Raw genomic sequence first — 17,682 nt, forward strand, 5'->3', positions numbered from 1 at the left:
CAGCTCTAACCCCGCCGCCCTCCCCCGCGGGGGGCATTTCCCCGTGTCCCCTGCCCGTCCCGTCCAAGTCAGGCGCCATGAACGACCAGTACCACCGGGCGGCTCGGGACGGCTACCTGGAACTTCTCAAGGAGGCCACCAGGAAGGAGCTGAACGCGCCCGACGAGGATGGCATGACCCCCACCCTCTGGGCTGCTTACCACGGCAACCTGGAGTCACTGCGCCTCATCGTGAGTCGAGGGTGAGTATCCTACTGTCCCCGCCCAAGCCCCGCCGGGGAGGACTGAGAGTCTCAGGGCCGCTCTAGGCCCCTGAGACACCCCCTCTCAACTCCATAGCATCTCCCCCCCCACCTCCGCTGTGCCACCCTCTTCCTTAGGACAGACCCTAAGGTGGAACCTTGGAGATTGACAGTCGTGGGAGGAGGAAACAAACTGAGGCCTGTGACATTTGTGACCTGGATGCGGGGCTAGGAGGAGAGGGACTGGGACTTGGGGGTCCATGGTTGTGGGAGGGGCTTCAGAGTGAGGAGAAGGTGGGAGGGATCTCCTGGGTGGGTAGCACAAGGAAGCAAGAGTGAAGGGCATAGTGAGACTGGGAGAGAAAGAGCAGAAGCCTCAGAGGGGCCGGAAGGGGGGCTGGGAAAGGAGAAGCTCTTCACTGCCCACCCCCAGCCTGTGGTCCAAGGGGTCCAGCCGGCGCCCACACCTCCCCACACACTGGATTCCACACAGCTCTCTCCCTGCTCGTCCCTGAGACTTGTGGGCACTGTCCACAGCGCCAAATGTCACTCGGTTCAGCCACCCCATGAACTCCCTCTGTGCCCCTCCCCCACCACGGGCTCCATCACCCTCCCTTTGGAGTTGTCTGCGGGGAGGAGTGGGCATTGAATCCAGGTGTCAGGGCCAGGGAAGGGGTTAGGAAGTAGCAGTTGAGGAATGTGGCGTCCAGGGCCACTGACATGGGCTCCCTACGGCTGAATGACCCTGTGGACAACTTGCCAGCCCCAGCGGTTTAATAAAGAGAAGTCAGGTTGACCTGGGGACCAGGGAGGCCTGGACAAGGAAGAGGGATGTACGAGGTGCCCCAGGAGGGTTAACATGAACATCTCAGGCCCTGGGAAATCCTGGTGGAGGGAAAGGGGCCCGGCTGGCCTGGCGCCAGGAGCTGGCCTGTGGTTTGAGCGTGGGGTAGGTGGGGAACCCGCCTTTGCCCTCCCTCCACAGCTGCTCCCCGGGCCCAGCAACAGGTGGAAGCAGCCCCTGAGATCAGGCAGCTGAACCATGCCCCGAGACGCGGAGCCTGGCCCCTGTCCATGCGAAGAGGGCGCACAGTGATCTGCCATTCTGCTCCCCCCCCGGAGAGATTCGTGGGAGGAGGGGACTGGGGGGCCCCCCTTGGTGCACCAACCCCCCCAGCTCCTACAGAGGGTGAGGGCTGGTGCTTGATGGGGTGTGGGCCAGATGCCCAGTAGCTCCTGTCTAGAAGGACTTGAAGACCAGTGAGGGAAGTGGGGAGGGGAATGCGGGGGGTTGGGGACTGGGGAGTGTGGGCAGGAGCTGCTGAGACAATGAAGTGATTCTTCCTTCAGCCCTGCGGGGTGGCCCCCTCATTAGAGTGGGGCAGAGGGCCTGAGCTAGGTCCCTGAGGGAGGCGCAAGCTTGGAGGAGCCAGGGAGAGGGTGCCCAAGGGGGGCACAGTCTGGCGCGGAGGGTGTTGGAGGGGGCTGCGTGGGTCCCTTGGACCTGCCCGAGCCAGCCGCCTCACAGCGCTCCCGAAGATGGGGCCGCCCCGGGAGGGGAGGGCAGCTGGGCCCAGGCTGCAGGCTGCCCTTCCCCTCCCCTCCAGTCCTGGCTGCCCCCATGCTCCCCTCCTGGCCCAGGCCAAGACCCGACACCTGCTCTCACACGCGGCCTTGCCAGGCCTGGCCCTGCTCCCTGCAGACGTGGCCGTGCCCGGCGACACGCAGGCACGCACCCTCACACACTCCCCCAGGGCTCAGGCCCAGCACACACGACCCTCTCGTCCTCTTTTTCGGTCACTCCTGCACTGGCAGCCCCACTCACCGCCGTGCCTGCCTAGAGACCCAGACTCGGCCCTGGCCCACCACCTCTCTGGGCCAGCTCCCCGCCGGGCCCCATGAATAATTCACTCCTTTCTCTCTGGGCATTAAATATTTATCCCCTGAGATTCCCAGCCCTCAGTTCTCTTGGGGAAGGCCCCGCCCCGGCCCCGCCTTCTTTGTCGCCCCACCCACTGCGAGCCTGGAGCCATCTTTAACCCTGGGCTCGCTCGAGCTGCGCCCGGTGGCTCCTGGCGGCGTGTCTCCCGGAGTCAGAGGAGAGGTCTCAGGCCGTCGAGTCCCTCTGGTGTGCCTGTGGGGAAGCTCATCCAGGCTGGGCGCTCCCCCCACCGGCAGCCGCTGCCGACTGCCTGCCTGACCTTGCGATGGCTCGTCACCCCTCCCCGCGTGTCCTCCCTGCAGGGGTGACCCGGACAAGTGTGACATCTGGGGCAACACGCCCTTGCACCTGGCAGCTTCCAATGGCCACCTGCACTGCCTCTCCTTCCTGGTGTCCTTCGGGGCCAACATCTGGTGCCTGGACAACGATTACCACACGCCGCTGGACATGGCCGCCATGAAGGGCCACATGGAATGCGTGCGCTACCTGGACTCCATCGCGGCCAAGCAGAGCAGCCTCAACCCCAAGCTGGTGGGCAAGCTGAAGGACAAGGCCTTCCGCGAGGCGGAGCGGCGCATCCGCGAGTGCGCCAAGATGCAGCGCAAGCACCACGAGCGCATGGAACGGCGTTACCGGCGCGAGCTGGCCGAGCGCTCGGACACACTCAGCTTCTCCAGCATCACGTCCAGCACCCTGAGCCGCCGGCTGCATCATCTGGCGCTCGGCAGCCACCTGCCCTACTCTCAGGCCACGCTGCACGGCACCGCCAAGGGCAAGACCAAGATCCAGAAGAAGCTGGAGCGGCGCAAGCAGGGCGGCGAAGGCACCTTCAAGATCTCCGAGGACGGCCGCAAGAGCGTGCGCTCGCTCTCGGGCCTGCAGCTGGGCAGTGACGTGATGTTTGTGCGCCAGGGCACCTACGCCAACCCCAAGGAGTGGGGCCGCGCCCCGCTCAGGGACATGTTCCTCTCCGACGAGGACAGCGTCTCCCGTGCCACACTGGCGGCCGAGCCTGCGCGCTCGGAGGTCAGCACCGACTCAGGCCACGACTCCCTGTTTACCCGCCCGGGCCTGGGCACCATGGTGTTCCGCAGGAACTACCTGAGCAGCGGGCTGCACGGCCTGGGCCGCGAGGACGCGGCGCTGGACGGCGCGGGCACGCCGCGGGGTCGGCTTCAGAGCTCCCCCAGCCTCGACGACGACAGCCTGGGCAGTGCCAACAGCCTGCAGGACCGCAGCTGCGGGGAGGAGCTGCCCTGGGACGAGCTGGACTTGGGCCTGGATGAAGACCTGGAGCCCGAGACGAGCCCGCTGGAGACGTTCCTGGCCTCCCTGCACATGGAGGCCTTCACCACCATCCTGCGGCAGGAGAAGATCGACCTCGAGGCACTCATGCTGTGCTCGGACCTCGACCTCCGCAGCATCAACGTCCCCCTGGGACCCCGCAAGAAGATCATGGGGGCCGTGCGGAGGCGGAGGCAGGCGCTGGAGCGCCCGCCGGCCCTGGAGGACACAGAGTTGTGAGTGCCCAGAGCCTCGGTGGGGATGGGAAGATAGGGCTTGGAAGGCCCTGGGGTGGGCGTGGATCTGTCTGCCTTTTCGGGTGGGGGATAATAACTAGGTCGCCGTCAATTCCAAGAGGCCCCGCGTATTCACCCCCAATTCGGAAAAAGAAGCTGCCTGTGTCCTTTGCTGGTGTCAAATGCACCTCAATTTTGAAGAAGTCAGAACGCAGGAAAATGGGTGTCTTCGTATGGATGAGACCCAGTAGTCATAGTAACCACGGCCGGGACGTTTTGAGCCCTCCCATCGCCTGGGTACTGGAGTTGCCCTTGCACAAGTCCTCTCATGTGCAGGGGCTGTATCACCCCCATTTTACAGGTGAGCAAGTGGAGGTTCAGAGGCTTCGAGTAGCTCACCCATGGTCCTGCCGCCGCTCAGTGCAGAGCTGGGCCTGATCCCTGGTCTGTGAGGCTCTAGAGCTAGGGAGGGCAAGGTGACTCCCGTGGGGTGGAGGATGTGGCAGCCGGTCATCTCACCAAATGCCCAGGCCCTCAAGACAGATGTCTTACCTACTGGTCCCTGAACCTTGTAACCAGAAACGAGCAGATACTCTCAACAGGGCCAACAGTGGCCTTGAGGGCAGAGCTGTCACGTTCAAAAAGCCATCATGGGGAGCCCAAGGCTGCTGTCAAACTGGCAACGCTGTTGGCCCATCCCTGCCCTGACTCTGCATCCTGGCATCCCACGAGCCCAGCAAACACGGCCGCCCCCTTTTGGTATCTATGGCCTTTACCCTGCATGGCTGGGCAGGGGTGGGTTTGGGAGGAAGTCTGGTTTAGAGTTTGGGGCCGGCGTCCCCATCCCTGATCATCGGTCTGCCTGGAGAGGGTAAGTGGTCAGAATATTTGGTCCTGACTTAAAATGCTGTGTGCGAAGGCCCTTATCTGAGGTCTGTTTCTGTCTCTCTCTCCACAGATAACAGGGGCTCCTATCCCCATACCAAAAAGAGTTGCAAGTTGCCACACCCACGGTGGGACCACGAGGTCCTCACAGTTGCCAGCCCTGCAGCTCCCCAGCCGCTTCCCGGGAGCAAGGACCATGCGGTCATCTCCCTTGAAAGCCTGTCCCCACTCTGCCGCAGAGGGTATGGCCTGGAGGCACCTGGAAGGCCAAGAGAGTGACTCAGAACATCAATTCTGAGGGGTCCCGAGGCCCCTAAGCCACCTCTCTCTGAGTGGCTCTAAAGCATGCACGTGTGCATTCGTGGAAGGCCAGCCCCAGTGCCAGGGCGGGGGCCACTAGATGATCAGCCTGTCAGAGCTGGATGGGAGCGTGTGGTGCGAGTGGGCATGGCTTGCCCCGGGGCCGTTGTCTGTCCCCACCCCTCCTCTACGGGTCCTGTGGTCTGCTCAGTCTGGAGACTCTCCTCCTACATTTTTGTGCAGGAAGAGTTTGGGCTGCCTCCCCTCCCCCTGTACACCCCAGAGAGGAGGTTCCCCGCTAGACTCTTCAGCCAAACGCCCCAGCTTTAGTCCCCACCCCGCCCCAAGCACGGCCGGTCCCCTTCTCCTTCTCCCACTGGCCATGCTGGGGAGTTGGAGCGCCAGGCTGGGCTGGGGTGGGGGTGACCGGTGCCCTTCCAGCCTACCCCGGGGTGGGGCCCAGCCTGACTCCACCCTCCCCGCCCTGTCCTTCTCCACTCACTCTCTCCTTGGTTGTGCAGCCCGGTGCCCCCAACCCCAGGGACCCCAGAGGGTCAGGGCAATAGATCCAAGGTGCTAGAGCGACTGGCTACAGTATTATGGCCTCGAGGCTCGGCGGGCATCTCTGGGCTGGGGAGAGGCATCTGCCAACTGGCTCAGAGTCTCCCAGGCCCAAACCAGGCAGAGACTTGTTGTGGCTGGGTGTTCAGCCTCACGTGGGCGAGTCCCGCCATGTGGACACGGGAGCCTGAGGATGTGGACAGTCTAAACTGCTGATTGCCCCCAGGTTCCCAGGGCTCCGGGCAAAGGGTCTGGAAGCAGCTGGGTGGCTGCCTGATTCTGCATGGGTAGCGGGTAGGGGAGAGTTCTGCACGGGTCCCTGCTCTGTGATGCTGGTGAGACCAGGGGAAAGGCCAGACTCAGAGGGTCCTCAGACCAAGGTCACGGATGTGGGAGGGTCACTCAGGAGCCCCCACGGTGTGCACATATACACCGCATGCAGATGTGCCCTTCCTCCTCTGTCAACAATGGTGCCCCCGTCCCTGACCTTCAGCTTAGGAAGCAACTCCTACCGGGAGCATTGCCACAGCCCCCAGCTCCTTCCTGGGCCCCTTGGCTGGTGCAGGGGACAGAGAACCCCCCCAAAACGCCACAGGCCTCCCTCTGGTGTGTCTCTCTGAGCGTGGGTCCCCGGGCACACACCTGCTCAGAGCTGGGGGCGTGATGGAGGTGGTCCCTGTTCCCACACTGAAGGCCTGGTCGCCTGCCACTGCCACTCTGAGCCCACTGCAGTCCTGCTCCCCGTTCTCTGGGCCTGGGGCCACCCCCAAGTGCCGACTTGACTTTCCTGGAGCCCCAGGTGCTGCCCTTTCTCTCCTGTTCCCTGTCCGTGTACGGCCTCAGCCCCCTCCCTGTTCTCTCAGTGCTGGGGTGGGGCGGGCTCCCAGATTCCCACCACTGTACAAAGTACCCCTCCCTCAGGCTCATTATAATTTTTGTAGAGAACCTTCTCCATCCTTGTCATGCCTGTGTCTTGTTTTAATCATTTGGGGGTGGGAGACGGGTAGGGTGAAAAAAGCAAGAGGTTGGAGGTGGGAGAGGAAGAGGGTCTTTTTGTGCCTATGAGGACTTGGTCCTCTTCCTTGGAGGGGGTCCTGGGGTAGATGGTAGGGCACTCCCCCACCCCATGCATCTCTGCAGGGCCCTCCGTCATCCTTGAGTCTTCACCTTGCTCTCTCTCTGGACCCAGAATTTAGAGCTGATGGAGACGGAGGGTTCAGAAGAACTGGGACAGGAGACCCCCCCCAGCAGCTGAGTCAGGAGGATGGTCCAGGCCTGTCCGCTGCAGCTGCTGAGGGCAGGTCAACACTTCCTGCCTTCCCACCAGGTCCCCCTGAGCTTCTCCAGACATGGGCAGACGCTGTACACGAGGAGGCTGTCACCTATCACCAAGGTCCCATGAACCCCCATCTCAAGGCCCCAGCCCACCCCTGGGAGGCCTCCAGTGGGGTCTCCATTTCCCTCATCACCCCAGGCAGCTCATGTGGCAGCCCTATTTAGAGCCGTCCTTTCTCCCAGGGGTAAGGCGTCCCCTTAAGCTGCAGGACAATGGGCTCTTGTTTTCTTAGTCAAGTCTGGGAAGGGGCACTGGAGTCATTTTGTTTCATTCGCTAAGGCTGCTGGGCCAAGTGCTTCTGCCAAGGGCACTTCAAGACAGCCTCTTCCCTCCAGCATCATCAGAAATGTCCACAGGACGTTGGTGCAGCAAGATTGCCCGGCAACCGTCTAGTGATTCTAGGCCACCTCCCTCCACTTTACAGATGGAAAACCTGAGCCCTGTGGAGGGGAAAGTCCAGACCCAGAACACAGGCCTCCTGACTGCTGCCATGCTTTCCTCACCTCCAGGCTGCCAAAGGGGCCGATAAAGACGCGAGATCCTGCCCTCGGACGCTCCTCGTGGTTCCTCCGCCCTGCGACCCCTACTGGCCGTCCTGGTCACTGCACCTACCTCACGAAAGACCAGCCTCCTGGCGCCGCTGGTTCAGGGAAGGACATGGGGGTGAGGACTCGCAAAGACAAGATAGAGGAGGTCGGAACCTCAGCGTGGAGGCAGAGACTAACCGGAAGCAGTGGGGGCTGGAGCTTCCATGGGTCAGTGTGGCTGGAGGGTAGAAGACTGGGGTGCAGGAGCAGGGGTGGCTCCAGGAAGCCTGAGGGTACTTTAAACACAGTGAAGGGAAGAACTTTACACGGTAGGGACTCAGCTTTCTCTACTTGTCCCCCTAAAAATTTAGATGGAGGTTAGGGAAATTCTAAAAAGCTAGAATAATGAATGATTCTTCGCTTTTGGGGATTAGAATCTGGTGCCAATATGGACACTTGCCCTGGGAAAATGCATGTTGAAATACGTATACACTCACGTACCACTTTCCTCGTAATTCCAGACAGCTCCTGAAGTGCGGAGAGGTCCGGGGACCCCAGGTTAAGAAGCATTAGTTAGACTGCTGTGAAGTTACATCATCAGTGAGATTACCGATTTGATGGAGGTGGGAGTGGTGAAATGAATCAGAGGCAGGAAGGACCTCCGGGGTATGTGGCACAGACTTCTCTCTCTCTCTCTCTTTTGTTTTTTGGCTGCTCTGGGCAGCATACGGGATCTTAGTTCCCCGGCCAGGGATCGAACTCCTGCCCCCTGCTGTGGAAGCGCGGAGTCTTAACCACTGGACCGCCGGGGAAGTCCCACAGACTTCTCATTTTACAGATGAAGTAACCGGGGCCACATGGCAACAGAGCAGTCAAGTGAGCGAAGTGACACTAGGTCTCATGATGCTTCCCATGGTGCCAGCTGCCTCCTGTCCCCAAGTTAGACCAGTCCTGGACAGCACCATACCCCTGTCCTCCCAGCACCTTCTCTGAGACAAGCCTGGGTTGTACGGGAGGTGGCCATGCTCAGGAGACAGCCTGATCTGGGCAGCAAAACTGGCTCTGCCCCTCTTTAGTTGTGTTGCCTTGGGCAAGTTACCCAGTCTCTCGGAGTCTGTTTCCTCATCTGCAAAAGACGTATTACAGTTTATTATAATGTATCAATAAGTGTTAACCCCGCAGGTCATTAGGAGGGTGAAATGATGAGCACGGAAAGCGCTTAACGTGCTGCCCGATATTTACGGCACATCAGTTACTAATGATCACAGTTATTGGTGGTCTGAAACAGGCCCCTGGGGCACTCCTTGCATCTGTGGTCCCAGCCACCCGGTAGGTGAGTCCTAGGCAGTTCCAGGGAGCAGTCCTGCTTTTCTGACCCCTATATAAGAGTGAACCCCGCACCAATCACACTAGCTCCTGGAGACGGCTCTGTGGGCATCCTCATCTGACCAGCAGGGGGTGTTGACAATCCAGCCAGCGGTTAAGAAATAGTCAGCTAGCCACCATCTAGTGGAAGGACCCAGGGAGGAGCCAGAGCTGTTCCTGAGGTGCCCAAGGAACTGGGTGTCTTTTACGGAGGGGGAGTCGCATGCCCACTGGCCTGGGCCCACCTCATGCAACTGTCTGAACTTGACCAAGGCAAGTGAGGGGTTTTTAGCCTTCATAGGTGAAGATATTGAGTATCAGAAAGGTTTTCTGATGTGCCCAAGGTCCCAGTAAATTAAGAAAAGTTCAGGATCCCTGACCTTTGTCCCTTCTGTCACCCTCTCAACAATACTATCAATTGTTGAGAGCTTGTAAGGTGTCAGGTGCTTATGTTAAGCACTTTATATACATTCACCCCTCACAGTAAAATCACAACCCTATAAAACAAGGAACATATTGTGATTATTATCCCCTTTTACAGGTGGGAAAACAGAGGGTCAGAGCGGTGATATGACTTGCCCAAAGTCACAGAGCTATTAGGTGGTGACCTAGGCCTCAAGGACAAATGTCCGTGATACTGAAACCTATGGGCCTGACCGCGGTGCTGTAGGCCCCCAAGCACTCGTACTGTACCCTTTGGTGGGGGTTGTCCTTGATCTTGGGTCCCCTTGACCTGGGCATGCCTGGTCCTGAGCAGGTGCCAGACTCAGCCTGAGGTGGGCTGGGGACATGCTGGCAGATTCAGCAGCCCAAGCACATGGTCTGAGACACAGCGCTCACCTGCCCTGGGGGGAGCTGGGCTGAGAGAGGGCAGGTCGGGTCATGGGGCCACCGGACAGGATACTGGGGGACAGTGTGGGAGGGTAAAAGCTTTGTGTCTCAAGCCTGCCGAGATGGGGGGCAGGCCTGCAGAAGTATTCCCTCCCAGAGAGTCTGTCTGCTTTCTTTTTGTCTTCTTGTCTCTTGGTCCCATTTCTCCCTGTGACACTGGGACTCCTGGTGTCCCCCTCTCTCCCCCTCTTTCTATTATCTCATCTCCCCAGGCCTCAGTCTCTCTTGGTGTCTGTGACATAATCAGAAATAGATAACTGGTCTCTGCTCCTGGCTCCTGACACAGAGCTCCTAAATTCCTTGGAATTTCCTGGGATGACAGGAGCATCTTTTGTTCTAATGGAGTGACTCTGGGTGGGCTCTTTGACGGCTTCAGGATGGGGGCTGGTCACCAGAAAGACCAGGCCACCCCCCATCCTTTGTGGGGTGGGGGAGAGGGGCTGGAGGTTGAGTTAATAATTGATTGTGATGAAGCTTCCATAAAAATCCCTAAACGACAGGGTTCGGAGAGCTTCTGAGTTGGTGAACGCATCCACATGCCGACTCCACGTGGAGTTGGGTACAGAGGTTCCTGCACTTGGGACCTTCCTGTACCCTACATATCTCGATCTGGCTGTTCACGCATAACCTTTACAATAAACCAGGAAATGTAAGGAAAGTGCTTTTCTGAGCTCCGTGAGCTGTTCTAGCAAATTATCGAACCTGAGGTGGTGGGTTGTGGGGACCCCCGAATTTGTAACCAAGCTGTCTCACACCTAGTCAGGCTGGCTCCCGCTGTGCCGTGTCTCATCACGATGGAGGGCATTTACTGAGCGCCTGCTGTATGCCAGCACTTGACATCTGTGATTTTGGTGAATCCTCATGACAGCCTCATTTAATAATGACAGGGGATTATTAAACCCACCTGACAGAGGAGAAAACCGAGACTCCAAGCCACCACGTCGTTGCTCAGGTCACAGAGCCAGTAAGAGCACAAACAGGGCCTGACTCGTCGTCTGTCTGACCCTGGACTGGCTGCTTCTCATCACCCCATTTCCTCCAGGAAGGTTGAGGGCAGTGAGCCCTCCCTGGGTTTCTATCGCTGGATGACTTAACTCCTATGGGATTTGGAGCCCGAGGTGGGGAAACTTCTGACAAGTCCATTCAGAGCCCCAAATGCTTGGTCTTTCGAGAAAGCTCTTGGGGCATGCAGTGTGGTGAGCCCTGGGAAGCTGAAAATCCCCCGGGCACTATTCCTACCTTCATCTACTCCGACTTCTTTATTCCACAGGCGGGAAGGTCTGCATGGGCACGTGTTCTGAGGGCTGCGGGACCCTCTCCCTGCTCTGGGTGTACACACATCTGGGAGGTTGCCCCACTGGACCCTGAACAGTAACGGGTGGTCAGGGGAGGGGGCTTCCTCGGGAGCAACAGCAGCTACCAGTGGAGGCTGGCCCCTGACCTCACTGCCCCGCGGGGGCTCTCTTTATCCACAGAATCAAACTGCCCCTCACAGCACTGTCTCTTCAAGTCTCACAACAGCCATCTGAGCAGGGCGAGGGCAGGAAGGTATTATTTACAAGCTCCAGGTTCGGGGGGCAGTGACCTGCTAGCAACTGCATAAGCCAGGATGGCTAGTCTGGGCCATTTGCACTGCTGTACGTGGCCAGCTGCCTTCTCAGAACACGTATCTAGCACTTTCTACATACCGGGCACAGCAAACCCATGAGAACGGTACCATTGCCCTGCCTCACGGGTAAGGAAACCGGGACTCAGGCAGGTTAAGTCATTTCTCCAAGCCTCGGAGTGCAGAAGTGTCAGGGCTGTGGGATTCGCACCCCAAACTCTCCGTGGCGGCCCCAGCCTCCCCCATTCACTGTGCCGCCTCCCCCGGCGCTCACCCTGCACGAGGGCGGCTCAGGGGCTCCCCAGGTCAGAACAGGGGCTCAGCTGGCCGGGTCTGGGGAGGTGGGATGGGGGTAGGTGGCTCTCACTGCGTCTTCTTCCTCCATTCCTGTTGTCTCCTGCTCAGCCTCTCAGCTGTACCACTGACTGCTCTGTGCCTATGTGTTGGTGTGTGTGTGTGTGTGTGTGTGTCTGTGTGTGCGTGTGTGTGATGTGGCGAGGACCCTGATGTGGATGCATGATGCATGGGGTGGGTGTAGCGGACCCAAAGCTTCCTGTGAAGCTTGCATGTATTTGTGAGCCTGAGTGTGCTTGTGTGTCTCTGTAGTTCTGCTCATTTATCTTTACTTCGGGGTTTCCAAGTTTCCCAGAGGAGAGGTGTGTGGGCGTGTGTGTGCATGTGAGTGTGTGAGCACACACAGAGGCCCCGTGACTTTGTCTAGAGTCTGTTTTAGGCTCCTCCTCCCACCTGTTATCTGTTTTTAGGGCCCCAGCCCCTTTAGACTGGAAGTTTCACTCCCATGGCAGTCATGGCGGCCTGTGTTGGAGGTGGAGGCATCACAGGGTGGGAGGAGTCTGAATCCCCAAGTCCCCACCTGACCCATAGCGGACAGTGATGTGAGCAAGAAATAAACCCGTACTGTGTTTAGCCACTGAGATATTTGGGGTTATTTGTTACAGCAGAGCACACCGGATCTTGTGGCCAGATCATGGTGTGAGGGGAGGATCATTGCTGGAAGTACATGACAGCTGATGCCTAATGCAAGCCGGGAGGACTTCCCTGGCGGTCCAGTGGTTAAGACTCTGCGCTTCTGCTGCAGGGGGCGTGGGTCTGATCCCTGGTCAGGGAACTAAGATCCCGCATGCCACGCATGGCCAAAAAAAAAAAAAAATAATAATAATAATGCAAGCTTGGAGATGCCGAGGTCAGAGGAAGGGAAAGACACAGAGCTGGAGCGCCTGTCATACCGTAGATGCTCAATAAAATGGGTTGAATGAGTGGAATATACGAGAACACTGGAAAAACTTTGCAGGGGTGGCTGATGTCACCAGAGCCCCAGAGGACGGGTGGGGCTTGGACGGGGGGTGAGAGCAGAAACCATTTCCCTGGGAATAAAGACAGAGAAGTGAGAAAGGGCAATACCCACCCAGGGGTCAGAGGTCAGGGAGCAGTCACTCTGGCCCAAGCAGGAGAGTAGTCAGAGGTGGAGCTAGAACTTGGAGGCCCTCAAAGACCAAGCTGAGCATCTAGAATTTAGGCTATGGTCTAGTCATCTCCAAAGTGGGGTATGCACACAGTCTATTGGGGTACAGGAAGAAAATATTAAAACTCCTGTTGATATTTATCTCACTCCTTTTTTAGTGTATATGAAGATACTAAGGCTCAGAGAGGTTGAGTGACTTACCCAAGGTCACACAGCTAGTAAGCATCCCAGACTCTAAAGCTGTGCTCTTCATGTACGCTGACTGAGTCTTGTGTGGACAGGTGAGAGGTTGAGTGGGAGCAGAGGCAGGTCTAGAGAAGGGTGGCTGGGAGGTGTAGACAGCCTCTAGCCCTGGCTGTCTCTTTCTTAGCAGCAGATTAGCAGCCCATTGTGGGCAGAGGGCAAGGAGCCTGCCCAGACCTGCCCCCCAGAACCTGTTGTGAGAAGCCAAGCAGAGAGCCTTGATGGGAGCAGGGCTGCCTGGCCAACCACCCAGAGCCTTTCACGCCAGGCTTTGTTCTCACAAGTCATTCTCACCTTTGCTGGGAGTGGGAGGCAGACGACCAGGAGCTGAGAGCTCAGAATGGGCTGACAGAGAGGAATGGAGAAGAGTTTGGTAAATCAGCCGCTCTGCTCCCCCCCCACCACATGCTCAGCTGCCAGCCCCCCTGGCCAAGGGAACACAGATGCCAGCCCCACCCTGCTTTCCCATCCTTTACTGTTCTGGATTTATGGGTGCCGTCTACCTTCTGATTAATACCTCTTAAAAAAAACCATTACCAATTTTAAAAATCAAAAAAAAGTTTGAAGTACTAGTTGATTTACAATATTGTGTTAGTTTCAGGTATACAACAAAGTGATTCAGTTTTATATATATATATATATATATATATATATATATATACACATATATACATATATACATTTCAGATTATTTTCCATTATAGGTTATTACAAAATATTGAATATAGTTCCCTGTGTTGTACAGTAAATCCTTGTTGCCTATCTATTTTATGTATAGTAATTTGTATCTGTTAATCCCATACTGCTAATTTATCCCTCCCCCTGATCCCTCTCCCCTTTGGTAACCATAAATTTGTTTTCTAAATTAAAGCAAATGTTTTTATTAAAGTATCACACACATACAGAAAAATGCACGTATCCTTACAGTATAGCAGGATGAATTTTTATAAACTGAACACAGTCAAGGATAACTAACATCCGATCAAGAAACAAAACGTTTACCAGCCCCCAGAAATCCCTTGTATGCCCTCCTGGTCGCTACCCCTCATCAGTAACGGCCACCCTAAGCCTGTTTTTGAACTTTATATGAATGGAATAAAACAGAGGCTGGGCTCGGCTGCGTCTGGTGTATCTTGTTAAACGTTAGGTATGGGCTGAATGGTACTCCATGGCAGGCAGAGACCACTTTTTTTGGCAGGGGGCCGTGCTGTGTGCTTGCAGGATCTTAGTTCCCCGACCAGGGATTGAACCAGGGCCCATGGCAGTGAAAGCGCAGAGCTCTAACCACTGGACCCCCAGGCAATTCCCCATATTTTATTTATTCTTCTCCTGTTGGGGGACATTTGAGTTGTCCCCAGTTTTTGCCTGTTTTGAGTATTGTTGCTATGAATGTTTTTGTATGTTTCTTTGCATTTGTTGAGTATGTACCTAGGGAAGTGTTCAGCTCATTGAATTTTAAAGGGAAATCTGCTTTGCTGTTTTGTTGTTGCTTTAGTTGACTTTATTGAGGTGTAATTAACTACAATAAAATGCACCCATTTTTGAGTGTGCGTGTCAGTGACTTTTGACAGATGTCTGCATCCATGTAAACACCACCACAATCAAGATACAGATCATTTCCCTCCTCCTAGAAAGTTTCCTCATGTCCCTTTGTAATTAATGTCCCCCACCCACTCCTCCCTAGGCAAGGACTGATTTTATTTCCTTCTTTTTTAAAATATTTATTTATTTGGCTGCATCGGGTCTTATTTGCGGCTCACGGGCCCTCTGGTTGAGGCGTGCGGGCTCAGTAGTTGTGGCGCATGGGCTTAGTTGCTCTGCAGCACGTGGGATCTTCCCAGACCAGGGCTCGAACCCGTGTCCCCTGCGTTGGCAGGCGGATTCTTAATTACTGCGGCACCAGGGAAGTCCCTGATTTGATTTCTATCACTATATATTAGTTCCGCCTGTTCTTGAATTTATAAAAGGGATTATAGAAAGTAACTGTGCCTTCTTACCCTCCACACAATGTCTGTGAGATTACATCTATCAGCTCATCTACACTGTTGCCTGCGCCAACTCCTCCTTTTTATCGTGTAGGTTGTGTGAGTGTATCATAGCTGCTGTGTCCATTCTCCATTCTCTGTTTCCAGCTTGGCTATAACGAATAATGCTGCGATGATTGTTCAGGTTCACGTGTTTACATGGACTTGTTTTCATTCCTGTTGGGTGAATACCTGGGAGCTGAATTGCTGGGTCATAGGGTAAGTGTATATTACCTTAAAAGAGACTGCCACACTGTTTTCCAAAGGGTTTGTACCACTTTCTGCTCACATCAACAGCGAATGAGAGGTCAGTTACCCCACATCCCCCTGCCAATGCTTAGCGCTGCCCCGCTATTTATTTCCAGCCATACTCCCTGTCTGAAGGGCTTTCTCATTCGGATTTTAATTTGCATTTCCCTAGGGACTAATGGCATGGAGCATCTTTTCATGGGTTTATTGGCCATTTGTACATTTTCTTTGGTGAACTGTCTATTCAAGTCTTTCGGATTTTTGTTTTTCCCCCCATCTCCCAACCCACAGCCCCTTCCCCTGCCATCTACACCCAAAGTACCCTCTTGTTTTAACTCTGCTCTAAATTAAGTCTGCTTCTCTCCAAGGAGGCTACCAGTCAGCCCCAGCCCATGGGGATTCTTTGCTCCTCTGAGCTCCTCTAATACTCGTCCACCTCTGCTCCTGTTCGACACAGCATTTGCCTCCTTCCAGCACCATTTAGAGGTCCAGAGGGCAGCCCAGGCCTGGAGAGGGGCTTCCTGGTACCAGGAAGTTCCCCAGTCTATAGAATGAAAGCAGTAGGATTTCGCCCTTATAGAATTACAATGTTGCATGTTAATATCAAATATCCTTTTAAAAATTGTAGGTATCGGGCTTCCCTGGTGGCGCAGTGGTTAAGAATCCGTCTGCCAGTGCAGGGAACACGGGTTCTAGCCCTGGTCCAGGAAGATCGCACATGCCGTGGAGCAACTAAGCCTGTGTGCCACAACTACTGAGCCCACGTGCCACAACTACCGAGCCTGCACACTACAACTACTGAAGCCCGTGCTCCTAGAGTCCGTGCTCCGCAACAAGAGAAGCCAGCACAATGAGAAGGCTGCACACCGCAACGAAGAGTAGCCCCTGCTCGCCACAACTAGAGAAAGCCCGCACACAGCAACAAAGACCCAGTGCAGCCAAAAATAAATAAATAAAATTAATTAATTAAAAAAAAATTGTAGGTATCCCCTCCCTGAAAATGCTAGTATGTTTGAGAAGGAAGAATCTCTGATACAAACAAAGGGTGATTGGATTTAGAGACTTCCTGGATTTGAGTGCTGGTTTTGCCATTTAATAACTGCGGGGTGACTGTGGGCAGATCCGGGCCCCCATCAATTAAATGGGGATGACGTCATCCTCACAGAGTTGTGGGGGATACACCAAGCCTAATAAGTACCTGGAAGTCAGTGGTAAACTGTACGGAGCCAGACGTGTGTGTGTGGTGAGAACTGGCCTATTAAATCGTAAGCCCTTTTGAATAGCAACCTGGAAAGAAATCCTGCTCTTTTATAAAAAACTGGAGGGATAAACTCATAAGAAATAGTGAAGGAAAACTCCAAGGAAGACCGAGGAATCAGTCTTAAGTGTTCCTGACCCTCTTTCATAGGCTTCTCCTCCATCTCTTCCCTCCTGCCACCTTCCCCTCTTCCCCCTCCCCCTCCCCTCCCCCTCCCCTCCCCCTCCCCCTCTCCAAAGGTCTCCTGAGGCCAGTGCTGCTGTCCTCACCATCCCAGACCTCATTTTTAAAGGGACTTCAGTATGAAACCAGGGGGAAAGTTAAAAAAGAAAAAGGAGAAAGGACCCTCAGGAGCCGAGAAGGGTGTTTGCAGAACACAGTGGCTCGTGCTCCCGGGGCCAAGGCCGACCTCCAGCAGCGCTGGGTTGGGGCCTGGGCTGATGGGAAGGGCTAGGACGGGTGCTGTTTGCCTTGGCTTTCAGACCCGGGCACCGCCCCCGAGTGAGCGGCACTGCGGAGGGACCCCACCTGGAATGCTGAGCTCTGAACGTTTTTTCCCTATAGTTATCCCTTCTCACCCCCAAAGCCACTGGGCTGGGAAGCCAACCCTCCACGTGTCACCGCTGCTAAAGCCGGATTCAAAGGGGTGCCCCCACTCCCCCACTGGTCTGGGTAGAGTGAGGCCTCGAATTTTCTGTCCCATGAATTAAAAAATATTTTCGTGCACTGTTTAAGGTACTGAAGATACAGCTTGAGCAAAATTGGCAAAGTGAGGCCTGTCGGCACCTGCGCCCAGACTGTCGGTGGAAACAGGGAACAAATGTCCTTGTCTTGTGTGGGAGAGTCCGCTAAGTGCTACTGAGAAAAATACTTAAGCTATGGGATAAAAATGGTACCACAAACCCGAGCGGGGTGCGGGGTCCGGGAGAACGCGAGGGAGTTATTTGAGATCAGGCAAACAGGGAAGGCCCTCGGGGGTCTCCCCTGGGGTCTCTGTACCCCCGCCCCGCCCCCGCCGGGGCCGCTGGACCGCGAGCTGCTTCTGGCTCCGGATGGCCTCCCCACCCCCGCACATCTGCGCGCTCGTCCTGCGGCGATTCTGGTCCTGCCCGCCGATAGGGTGGCCCCGGGCCGGGTCGCCGCCGCGCTCAGCGGCAGGAGCCCTGGCGCCCGGCACGCGCCCTTACCGGGGGGCGGGGATCCCAGCCGCGCGCGTGACTCCGCCCCGGCCCGCCCCGGCTCGCGCTCTGC

General features: G+C 56.1%; 1 protein-coding gene and 1 long non-coding RNA gene across 2 annotated transcripts; both read left to right on the plus strand.

Moving 5' to 3' along the window:
- Positions 1-25: 25 nt before the first annotated feature.
- On the plus strand, positions 26-3,707 carry USH1G (USH1 protein network component sans). The gene is made up of 2 exons (XM_004328877.4): positions 26-241; positions 2,486-3,707. Exons 1-2 carry the CDS (start codon positions 78-80, stop codon positions 3,705-3,707), a joined length of 1,386 nt encoding a protein of 461 aa, XP_004328925.1. The 5' UTR covers positions 26-77.
- Positions 3,708-3,716: 9 nt separating this feature from the next.
- On the plus strand, positions 3,717-6,399 carry LOC141275654 (uncharacterized). The gene is made up of 2 exons (XR_002177019.3): positions 3,717-4,064; positions 4,662-6,399. It is a non-coding gene; the product is annotated as an uncharacterized lncRNA (long non-coding RNA).
- Positions 6,400-17,682: the final 11,283 nt, after the last annotated feature.

This window comes from Tursiops truncatus, chromosome 20 (assembly GCF_011762595.2).
Source record: "Tursiops truncatus isolate mTurTru1 chromosome 20, mTurTru1.mat.Y, whole genome shotgun sequence".
Taxonomy (NCBI): domain Eukaryota; kingdom Metazoa; phylum Chordata; class Mammalia; order Artiodactyla; family Delphinidae; genus Tursiops; species Tursiops truncatus.

What these genes read in the sequence shown, in the direction of transcription:
- USH1G (XM_004328877.4), top strand. Translation starts at nt 78, where the DNA reads ATGAACGACCAGTACCACCGGGCGGCTCGGGACGGCTACCTGGAACTT. An exon ending in CGCCTCATCGTGAGTCGAGG is followed by an intron (nt 242 to 2,485) that starts GTGAGTATCCTA and finishes TCCTCCCTGCAG; the next exon opens with GGGTGACCCGGACAAGTGTG.